Source organism: Cherax quadricarinatus, chromosome 19, assembly GCF_038502225.1.
Source record: "Cherax quadricarinatus isolate ZL_2023a chromosome 19, ASM3850222v1, whole genome shotgun sequence".
In the NCBI taxonomy this organism is placed as follows: domain Eukaryota; kingdom Metazoa; phylum Arthropoda; class Malacostraca; order Decapoda; family Parastacidae; genus Cherax; species Cherax quadricarinatus.
Window position 1 is genome coordinate 30,814,028 of NC_091310.1, and position 12,500 is coordinate 30,826,527.

Consider the following 12,500-nt stretch of genomic DNA (forward strand, 5'->3'; position numbering starts at 1 on the left):
ATTCTACTCTGTCGCCTCAGGAGTAGATTCTACTCTGTCGCCTCAGGAGTAGATTCTACTCTGTCGCCTCAGGAGTAGATTCTACTCTGTCGCCTCAGGAGTAGATTCTACTCTGTCGCCTCAGGAGTAGATTCACCCCCATTCTCGTCTGCATCGAAATGTCGTTCTTTCAACAACAGTGAACGAAACACTTTTTTTTATAATAACTATTTGCTGGGGTAAAGTTTCGCTGTTTCAGACCTGTGGTATACAACTGTCCTCAAAGATCTGTTAAGTCATTCCATGAATTAAGAAAAGATCCTAGATTTTACCTTACGAAAGCAGACAAAGCAAATGCGATAGTAATTATGGACATGGTAGATTATAAGGGAAAAATTATCATGTTATTAGTAGACAGAAACTCACGACGAGCCCCATAATATTGTCTTCAGTACGCCGTTCAGATCATTCTTAGATTGTTTATGTTTTCTTCTCTCCAGGAAATTTATCGCAATCGATGCCATGAACCAAAACGGCGAACCCATTAAGGTAATTACGGTTAGATATCGCGGCTCTCTCTCTCTCCCTCTCTCTCTCTCTCTCTCTCTCTCTCTCTCTCTCTCTCTCTCTCTCTCTCTCTCTCTCTCTCTCTCTCTCTCTCTCTCTCTCTCTCTCTCTCTCTCTCTCTCTCTCTTGCGTATGATTATCAAACGAAGGATCGAACCTCCACTACTTCATACATTTAGTGACACAAAAGCACGTGGCAGCTTTTCGTTTACATTTATATTTCTGGAGTAAATACAGAGAGTCGCGTGTATTTGTCCGCGTGGTACAAATCAACAAACATAATTCCACAAGTCTGTCCTCCACACAAGGAGCACATACAGTGCTGAGGACGCTTCTCGTGTCATCTTTCAAGACTTGTTCTTCATGGAAGGAGGAAGCTTCGATTCCTTAGACATCCAACTTTATTTACAAGGAACTGAACCTCCTTTCCTCTCCCTTGGATCGTATCTGCTTACCTACCATTCCCCATGCGCGGTATCCCCCCCCCCGTATGGGGGTCACTCTGAAGCAGGGGGAACAGGAAGAACACTAATGTACTGGAGCTAGACAAGAAGTGTAGCAGTTGAAAGGCATCGCCACAGGTGGACAGGCCCCAGAACTGGAAATTGGTCATTTACAAACCTTGGGCCAGAATTTAGCAATCGAGTGGTAAATCTTAGCACAGAGGATTGCTTCTACAATTCTAATGCTAATTTGTGTCTCAACGTTTAAGCAAAATGTATTTCCATTAGTGGGGTCGCGCCCACCTGTGACGATACCTTCAACTGCTGCACATCTCTGCTGGCTCCACGATATAAGTATTCCTTCTCTTGTCTCTGCTTCAGATTGATCAGAGATAAAAAGTAAACACCAGACAAGGCTGAGGGATTGAATGGCTCAAAATTACCTCTCCATCTCTCCCTCTGTCTCCAGTAACTAAAATGCCTATGCATTTGCAAGTAAAAACTTTACTGCGTAGGCGTAACCTAACGTTAACACAAATTCCTAGTGTTACACGTGTGTCTTACCCGTAAACTTGTCTATATTGTATACCGTTACTTGGTCCGACACAGCAAATCTTCTGCAACTCTGTTGCTAATCTCAAACCCAACTTTTGGGCACGGCCTTCCACTGGTGTGTCCCGCCTGCTTATGGCGAGGCATTCAACTTCAGGATGAAGTTGGAGCCAACTGAGAGCCATTTGCTCTGTTAGACTTTTGTGTTTTAAATGTACATATATTGTGTGAGAATGTATTCCAAACACGCGTCGTGAGAGAAATTATTATTCACTAAGGCAGTGTTGTTCAGTTGACTGCTATGTGGCGTTGTCAGTTGTCTTTGGGTTGTCCACGACGTCGATCCAAGTGGAGAACTTGAAAACATTTGTGTTGAAGATAACCGATGACCATCAGCATCTGTCCGGTGTTAAAGGCATTACTGAGATGACAGAAACATCCACCTTCCAGGATATTTGTGAAAAGCTGTACTATGGTTCAAACCTACGAACTCGGACAAGAAAACAGATAATATCGACCCGACTATTGCTCCAAGATAAATGAAACTCCAGACGATGTGTCGTATCGGAGCCCCCGGTTATCAAGTCACGGTTTATCTCTCACTTGTGACAGGTTAATTGGCGGATCGAAACGTCATCTATTGTTTCCTGTGCAAAGTGTCTGTTATTTGCAATTGATCCAGGCACACTATTCTCTCATGAGTTCTTCCATCACTGCCTTCTTTAACTCGCTTGTTTTTCCTTAATTGTGTAAATTGTGACTATATTTTAGTGACGTCCACGTAGATCATATTCCACGGGAGACATTAAATGTGAATATCCACAAACACTGGTCAGTGATTATGACAATAACGTGAGAAAGTGCTCGCGTCATGGTCGGATCATTATTTGCAATAATACTTGATAATTTGATATATGATTATACTTCCACTGCAGGAAATTTTGGAGACTCATGAACTCCTGGTAATTCCTCATAAAAAATTATTAAAAATAAAGCCTCATTTCTGTATAAATCTAGATCTTGTATTATTCAAAGTGTAACATTTTGTTTTGTTTCCAGTTGCTAGAACACAAGTTTAATTGATAAACAGACACAGGCAGTAAAAAAAATTATCTTCAACAATTTTGTCTTCAACAGAGTTCTCAATCACTACTTGTGCATTTGTGTCACCTACAACTTGTCTGTATTCCCATACCATCTGCCATTACAAGACAATTTCAGCCATGGTAGTTTTTCACTGGTGCACTCATCAGTCAGGCTATGGAGGAGTTGATACTTCTCTATTCTCCGCCTCCTGGAGTGTCTCATTAATGCCCCTTGCAGTTTTGCAGGATCGTATTTTCGGTCTTGCGTATATTAAACCGTGCTTCTTACTTGATTATATATTGACGTGCATGAGTCTTGTCATTCCACATGTCCATGTCGGGCTTTCTAGGAAGAGTGATTGATATTTTTTCACGAATTAACATGGTATACAAACTGTTTTTGCAATAAAATTTAACTTAGCGACTTTGCCTAACCCTCTTAAAAATTAACATGTTAGGACAGCCTAATTTAACGTAGCATGATTAATGATTAAGGAGATATCTAAATTATCTCAGAGTTATTGCAAAACTGAATATACACTCTGATTGCCTGACGAAACAATCCTCACCATATAAAGTTAAAACACCAACCTCTGCCTACAAAGCAAGACATTCACACAAGACAGCCAGCAAGTTCCTGCGGACAGGTCCTGTAGGCCTGTCCAGTTTGTTATGTTTGATACTAGAGTGTAGAGAGGCTAGGCCTATTGATTTTTTTGTACTAAGTTATTATATAATTCTTCATATCTTGTTTTGATATGTTTTAGTGGCTCTGTAATTATAATAAATAGGTTGTAGGTCAATTTTATAGTAGACTGGTAAGGAAGGTGCTTTGCTGCAGCCATTGCTAAACCCATTGCAAAATGTCAACATGGCCCACATCATACACAAGGTATCATTATATACCTTATTTCTCATTGTGGCATTATGGCTGCTTCATCTAGACTGCAATATATGCAGACATACGATTTCTCATGAGGGAAATTTAACGGTAAATGAATCTGGGGACAAACTCCAACAACGAGAGAGGGACGAGGTATATTTGTGGGAAAGTAAATGTTTCAAGGGGACAAATTCGTGCATATGAGGCTGTGCATGTGTGATGGGTGTAGAAGTGGCAGCAGCAGCAGCAGCAGCAACAGCACCATCATCATCATAAGTCCCTGGCAGCGAGGCGAAGGCTCCAAACACCGTCTCAACCAGCTTCTTTGTCCGCAGCCTCACTGGTGGTACTTGAGCGAGCCCGGACAAGTAAGTCCACACCCCACACACTCTCCACTGCGCATGCCACCCCTCTACACCTTCTTTATTTACCTTATTATTATTTTATTGTTATTACCATTATTATTATTATTATTACCATTATTATTATTACTATTATAATTATTACTATTATCATTATTATAATTTTTATTATTACTATTATTACTATTATTATTTATTATTATACATCATTTTATTTGGTATATGTTTTTGCTCAAATGTTTTGTTTGTTGGAGTTGGAGAAAGTCTGTTGCTAATATTGTGTTTGTCTGTGTGTGCATGACGCATGTTTGCAGGACTGATCTGCCAACCAGATTCTTTGGTGAATTACACACAAAAAAAAATTCAGTTACGGCATTTGTGTAGGCTTAAGTTTGTCCCTATTTTTGTGTGTGTGCGCTGGTTGCTCACTTCCTTGGTTGCCAACAACCAGCCTGAGGATCTGGGCGAGAAGTATGCCGAGGATAACAAGGACGTGTACCTGACCGTAGAGGCCACTACCACCACCATCACCACCACCTCCATCCCCACCACTTCCTCCAACACCGACCGCCAGCAGCCACCTCACAGGCACAGCGAGGATGAGTTATATGACCATGAAACCCGCCACCAACCTGCCGGTTCCCAAACTGACACTCCCTCTGGTTCTGATCCACAGGCAGGCACAAACACCGGCACTGCTCACGTCACTAACAACATGGGTGGTGGTGCATCCTTCCTCAAACCTTGTACTCAGCTGGTCCTCATCCTCCCACCCCTCCTGCTTCTGTTGCTCCTAGTCTCCCCGGCCCCCGGGGCCAATCCTTCTGCAGGATACCGCCTGTAACACTCCTTCCCTTCCTATTACTCACCCTCCTCCTGTCCCTCTTCATGGTTCCAGGGGAGAATCCTACAAAAAATATCTCTCCTGTTACTCCTCCTATCTACATTTCTCCTTCAACACTTCACTAAAAGTCCTTTACTTTTCACGCCCCTTGACTATTTTTTCCTCATTTCTTACTTTTATGATTATTTACAAGAAAAGACTTCAACATATTCCAGGCTAAGAGCCAAAGTAATTTTAAAGATTAAAAAAAATTAAGCTAATATATATGTGGCTTTTTTTAAGATTTTTTTTTTTTTGCTCTTTCTTTGTGTATATAATGTTCACTAAACGTGGGTTTTACATAAGACGTAATCTAAGTAGATGTATCGAGCGTTAACTGATGACTGAAACGATGCTCTGGATTTCGTAAGAGGTGATGTGTTACGGACTGGAAAGTAATCAGCGTAGATGTTACTAAGATCACTCAGAATATCGCGATTATTCATAAGTTTTGTGCCTTTAATATGCATCTTACACCACCAGTTTTGGTAAAGTATTAGGTTTGGATCCCACAGCAAGAAACTTTCGAAACCAAACCCAAGCTCTTTGCAGTGGGACTTTCACCATTAATATACACTTAAGAGTAAGATAAACAGATCTGACCATTTCACACTACTTTGGCAGTGACCAGTAACAACCTGATTGGTCAGAGAAAGGGCCCTGATAAGGGACGAAGGATCGAGCCTTCACCACTCTTTGTGCTGGGAGTCCCACTTGGGTTTATCTCCTCGCTAGACCCGACACACTCTTGTCACAGTGAGCAGCGCTGGTGGTTACAGGACGGCTCTCTCTCTCAACTCGATGCCACAGATTTAAACTCCCATTGGTTTGAAATTAAAAGTTTAAAAAAACAAACCAAGGTACGGGTGGGGTTAGAACCCATGGCAAGTGAGTCGACATACTCCAGGCCAGTGCGTAAACCACTGGGCCAGCTGGCTACAATAACATTCATCCATCTAGGTATATTTATACATCATAGATGGATGAACTATATTGTAGTCAGCTGGCCCAGTTGCTTACGCACTGGCCTGGAATTTTACGACTCACTCGCCATGGGTTCTAACCCCACCCGTACCCTGGTTTGTTTGCAATCATGTTACTACGATTTCGTATCATAAAACATTAACATTGGTAAAGTCACCCTTGGAGAACGAGCTTCACATTGTTGAAAACTCGTTTTAACTCGAAGTTAACAAATCTTCTAGCGATGAGCCACTAATTTTTCTAAATTATTTAAAGAAAACTGACTAAAAACATTGCCATGAATAAAAACTTGAAAGGAAAATGAAATTTATACTTGATTAAAGTTCCGTTCCCTCAGATATGTGGGTCAGTTACTACGTCACAGATCAAGCTATCTTTATTAAGGCACTCAGTCAGCTGAATAAAACTGCCAATGACAATGCCAGGGTTAAAACTCCGTACTCCTTAGCCATCACTGGCTGACGGTGTCAGGCTTGGTGCTACAAAAAACACTGTGATCTCTCAGATGGTCCGTGTCGTGAAGGCTACTCAGTAAAATATTGCTGCAGACAGTGATACCGTGGAGGACACTGCAGTTGTGAATATGATAATGGTATACAATACCGACAAGTTGATAAGTAAGACACATGTGCAACAGTTGCGTAACTTTGAAACGTTTGGCCTACATAGTAGGCTTCTTCAGTCGAATAAAGAGGAGGCAGCAGAAGCAGTAGAGATATAAAGACCATGTAATCAGTCCATCACCCTCGAAGATATAGTTCTGAGTTGGTCAGTCCCTCGTCTGAGGGACAGACCACTTCAAAACTATGCCTTCGAGGGTGATAGACTGATTACATCGTCTTTATATCTCTAATGCTTCTGCTGCCTCCTCTTTATTCGACTGAAGAAGCCTACTATGTAGGCCAAACGTTTCGGAATAACGATACCTCACTGCTGCACATGTATCATAATTATCGATACTGCAGTTCCTTGTATTGATGAGGCTCCTCACCTTCAGTGCACAAATAATTCAAGTCCTAACTTAGGCATTTATACACTTGTGTCATCTAAGAGAAATCTTCATTGTTGTGGTATTTAATTACGAGTAGCTTAGACTGTTTGATGGTCACCTCAACTTTGGTTTTCATTTCCTCTTGTGTGTTATGATGCTGTAGATGAAACAATATATATGGTTTATAACAGACTACAACTTGCACCTAGGTGAGTGTGCTGAGAGAACACTCCAGTGCACCTTAACGTAACCTCGCCCTCTTTTTAAAGTAAGTTTTCCGAAAAAGAGTTCTTGTTTCTGCTGACTCTGACCGGTATAGCCTCTTAGCACTTACCCGGTACAAAAGCTAGCCCAAGGCAAGTCTTAGCACATACCTCGTACTGAAGCTAGCCCACGGCAAGTCTTAGCACTTACCCGGTACTAAAGCTAGCCCACGGCAAGTTGTTGGATCGTTCATTTTACAAGGGTTAAAGCCACTGCTGACTCGACCGATGTTGTAAGATATCTCTCCTAGAAATAAATCACTTTGGCTGGCTTTGCTTGGGAGGGAGGGGGGGGGAGAGTTATCCTGGCGGTAATTTACACATATATTAAACTGTGAATGATAATTGTACTTATGTGAATCTCTACCTAAATTAACTTATTTAAAAGCAAAGTTAGACATATTAGTCATAACGGACCCAATTAAAACCTCACCTAACCGGAAAGACATGCATTGTTTTGACCCCCTCCCCCTACTGATTTAGCGCTTCCTCGTGACTATAATAAAAAGTAATAAGTTATCAAAAGACGTAAAGCCTAAACAGAGAGGATGTTGTCTAGTGACAGCGCACACACACACGTGGTCATTCAGTCGTATTACAAAAAGAATATTGGACAACCCACCGCAGGATAAGGACAGAGCGACGTTCATATTGAATTAACACTGCACTGTACCTACGTGCAGCTTGGCAACACTGTAGGCCTATTAACGGCACTGTAGGCTTACTGGCAACATTGTAAGCTTGCTGACAACATTGCAGACTTGCTGACAGCACTGTAGGCTCACTGGCAACACTGTAGCCTTACTGGCTTACTGTTTTCCACTTTTCGCGTCACTGTTGTTCTTAAAATATTGTGAAGATTGCTTGCAGCATGACGCCCCCGGGACAGTCATCATTCACTCGACTGTCATCTGTCACTTCATACTGTCATCTGTCACTTTAGACCGTCATCTGTCACTCTGGACTGTCATGAGACTGCGCTAAGAATCATCTGTTTCTTCTTCAATGTCCTTAGTTCTTCCTTTCTTACGTTTGTTATCTACTCCATTCTTACATTTCTTCTTCCCAGAATTAACCCTTATCTATCCATATCCCCTCCCCCTTCCCTCCCCCATTAGCCCTTAGTCCTTCAATTATCCACGCACCTTGCCGCATCCCCAATTCTATTTGATTACCAATTTTAATCAATGTGCTCAGAATTGATTATACAGACTGGTCCCAACCCAGAGGTGACTTTCTCCAGCCCAAACATGATTATGCTTCCCTCATGTCTAAGTTAATTATTATATCCTGCTAGTATAACCTGCCCTATCTTCAGCATGTTTAATTTGGCTTCCCTTTTTTTTTAACTTATTTCACGTTCAGTTTCCGTTTTTTTCCCGACCTATACTGCGCATGGCTTTTTTTTATTTATTTTTTTAAATAAATATCTTAACGCCACTTATCTGTTGTTTGCTTCGTGTTACTAATATTATTCTTTTTTTGATGTCTTAATGCTTCTTTCTGTAGTGAATTTTGCTTTTTTTTGGGTTAAAAGTTAGAAATTGGAGATTTAATTTTTCGACCTAGAAGTTACCAGCTGTTGTTTACTGACGGGATTCCCAGTCTCCTGAATCCCGATTCCCTCCTGCCTTTGATCTGTGTGCTTCCTCCTTCCCTTCCCTCCTCCCGTTCTTTCTTTCCCTCCCTCCCTCCCTCCCTCCCTGTCCAACACCTCACCGTCTCTGATTCATACTTTCGCTGCTCCGTTTTTTCCCACCTTTCATTAACTGGCCAATTTTCTCATTCTCTCATGCCAATGCTTTATTTTTCAAACGGTCTAAATTTCTTCCTTCTTTACTACCAGATCTCACTCTTGCATTTCTTCGTCTTCTATATTTACTCTCTGTCTGTCTCTCTGCTTGTTGCTTGACTTACGCTGAATCACGCACCCTGGTCTGCCTTCAGCTAATTCTAATGTAAACTAACTCAGCAATCTAAATGCGACCCAGTCCTTGGTCAGAGACCACTTTTAACCCTCCCCCCCCGCCGCCCCCCAAACACTTTACCCCTAGTCATTGACCCGGTCCTTGGTCAAAGGCCGATTTCCGTCCCTTACCCCACCGGTCAGAGAGACCCAGTACTCGGTCAGAAGCGGACATCACATCTTCCTCAAGCAGACACAACATCTGGTAAGTGACTGGCTGGGTAGCTTTTTCTCTCCTAGGCAACTTAGGTCACTAACATATATAGCTTTAACTTCCTAATATATATAAATATATATATATATATATATATATATATATATATATATATATATATATATATATATATATATATACACATATATATATATATATACATATACGTATATATATGCAGGACAAGCCACGGTAGGATGGGAACCTTCAACTCAAGATCTTTCACACGTCAGTGATGTGCATCATCAGGAGCTATGCAATGTTGCAAGAGCAGCAACGGGTAGATTAAGGGAAAGTTTTTTCAGAGGAAATGTAACTCGTTGACGCTGTCCTGTTCCTCCTCAGAGAAATATCTAACGAGGAACAGGACAGCATCGACGCGCTACTTTTCCTCTGAGAAAACTTTCTCTCAGTTCACCTGTTGCTACTCTTGAAACATCACATAGCTCCTGACGTGTGAAACATAGCTCCTAACGTGTGAAACATAGCTCCTAACGTGTGAAACATAGCTCCTGACGTGTGAAACATAGCTCCTAACGTGTGAAACATAGCTCCTAACGTGTGAAACATAGCTCCTAACGTGTGAAACATCTTGAGCCCAAGATTTTTTTATCTCCCCTCCCCCCGTGGCTTGTCTTGAATAAATAAGATCGCCTGTCTGCGATTTTATTCCACGTATATATATATATATATATATATATATATATATATATATATATATATATATATAAATATATATTATATGTATATATGTAATATATATATATATATATGTCGTGCCGAATAGGCAGAACTTGCGATCTTGGCTTAAATAGCAACGCTCATCTTGCCATATAGGACAAGTGAAAATTTGTGTATGCAATAATTTCGCCAAAATCATTCTGAACCTAACGAAAAAAAACATATTTCACTGTGTTTGTTTAGTATTAAATTATTGTAAACAAATCTAAAATATATTTAGTTGGGTTAGACTAAAATAAATTGTTCTTGTTGTAATAAGGTTAGGTAAGTTTTCTAAGATTCTTTTGGTGCAAAATTATAAATTTTTACATCAACATTAATGAAAAAAATATATCTTTAAACGTATAAGAGAAAATTTCAGAAAGGACTTAATTTTAAATGAGTTCTTGCTAATTGACCAGTTTTACATATTCGGCACGACATATATATATATATATATATATATATATATATATTTATATATATATATATATATATATATATATACACACATATATACTATATACATATATATTTTATATATATATATATATATATATATATATATATATATATATATATATATATATATACACACACACACAGATATATATATATACATATATATATATACACATATATATACATATACAGATATATACATATACATATATATATACATATATACATATATATATATATATATATATATATATATATGAAATATATATATATATATATATATATATATATATATATATATGTATATATATATATATATATATATATATATATATATATATATATATATATATATATATATATACACATATATATATATATATATATATATATATATATATATATATATATATATATATATATATATATATATATATATACACATACAAACTCAGTCAAACAAGCAGAATTTATTTAAAAATCACAGTATGTTATATACCCACCGACTGAAATATTAACGTGGGATTTAAACAGCCTACAAAATTTTAATTGTTTTCTGAAACTAAAGAATCAGCTTAACTCGAGCATGATGAAGCTGCTGTAAAGTTTAATTTATCTAAGCTGCCCAAGGTCTGCTTATTATACTTCATTTCACACTTATTTTCGTATTATTCAGCATTTTTTTTAAGAGAGTTATAGCTAAAGAGAGTAATATATTCCGCCTTGTTTGTCAAAACTGCCCGTATTATTCCATGTAAATTGGCCCAAGTTTTGGCTCCTTTTGATGTATTGAAAGATTTTCTTTTTTTTTAATTTATGAGTGAAAACGATCTCTTCAGGTTTAATAATGTAATTTTTTTTATTCAAAAGAAGGAGATTTGAAGGCGCAGCCAAAATTATGATGAAGATTGTTGAGGGTGAAGATGAGATGGGAGGAGAGATACGTCTCAATATCGGCCTTCAGGAGATAGTGAGACGCATTCTAGATAGTGAGACGTATTATAGATAGTAAGACGTATTATAGATAGTAAGACGTATTATAGATAGTAAGACGTATTCTAGATATTTAGACGTATTCTAGATATTTAGACGTATTCTAGATAGTAAGACGTATTCTAGATAGTAAGATGTATTCCAAATAGTAAGACGTATTCTAAATAGTAAAACGTATTCTAGATAGTGAGACGCATTCTAGATAGTGAGATGTATAATAGATAGTAAGACGTATTCTTGATGGTGAGACGTATTATAGATAGTAAGACGTATTCTAGATAGTGAGACGTATTTTAGATAGTGAGAAGTATTCTAGATAGTAAGACGTATTCTAGATAGTAAGAGGTATTATAGATAGTAAGACGTATTATAGATAGTAAGACGTATTATAGATAGTAAGACGTATTCTAGATATTTAGACGTGTCATAGACAAGACGTATTCTAGATAGTAAGACGTATTCTAGATATTTAGACGTATTATAGATAGTAAGACGTATTCTAGATAGTAAGATGTATTCCAAATAGTAAGACGTATTATAGATAGTAAGACGTATTCTAGATATTTAGACGTATTCTAGATATTTAGACGTATTCTAGATAGTAAGACATATTCTAGATAGTAAGATGTATTCCAAATAGTAAGACGTATTCTAAATAGTAAAACGTATTCTAGATAGTGAGACGCATTCTAGATAGTGAGATGTATAATAGATAGTAAGACGTATTCTTGATGGTGAGACGTATTATAGATAGTAAGACGTATTCTAGATAGTGAGACGTATTTTAGATAGTGAGACGTATTTTAGATAGTGAGAAGTATTCTAGATAGTAAGACGTATTATAGATAGTAAGACGTATTATAGATAGTAAGACGCATTCTAGATATTTAGATGTGTCATAGACAAGACGTATTCTAGATAGTAAGACGTATTCTAGATATTTAGACGTATTATAGATAGTAAGACGTATTCTAGATAGTAAGATGTATTCTAGATAGTAAGATGTATTCTAGATAGTAAGACGTATTATAGATAGTAAGACGTATTATAGATAGTAAGACGTATTATAGATAGTAAGACGTATTCTAGATAGTAAGACGTATTCTAGATATTTAGACGTATTATAGATAGTGAGACGTATTTTAGATAGTGA

At 38.0% G+C, this 12,500-nt stretch overlaps 1 protein-coding gene across 1 annotated transcript in view; it reads left to right on the top strand.

Moving 5' to 3' along the window:
• Nucleotides 1–12,500, top strand: part of LOC138852951 (protein Skeletor, isoforms B/C-like) — a 399,531-nt gene that overhangs the window by 367,675 nt on the left and 19,356 nt on the right. Inside the window, exon 8 of the mRNA XM_070086828.1 lies at nt 4,323–4,547. Coding sequence (XP_069942929.1) covers nt 4,323–4,547 — 225 coding nt within the window. The remainder of the gene's footprint in view (nt 1–4,322; nt 4,548–12,500) is intronic.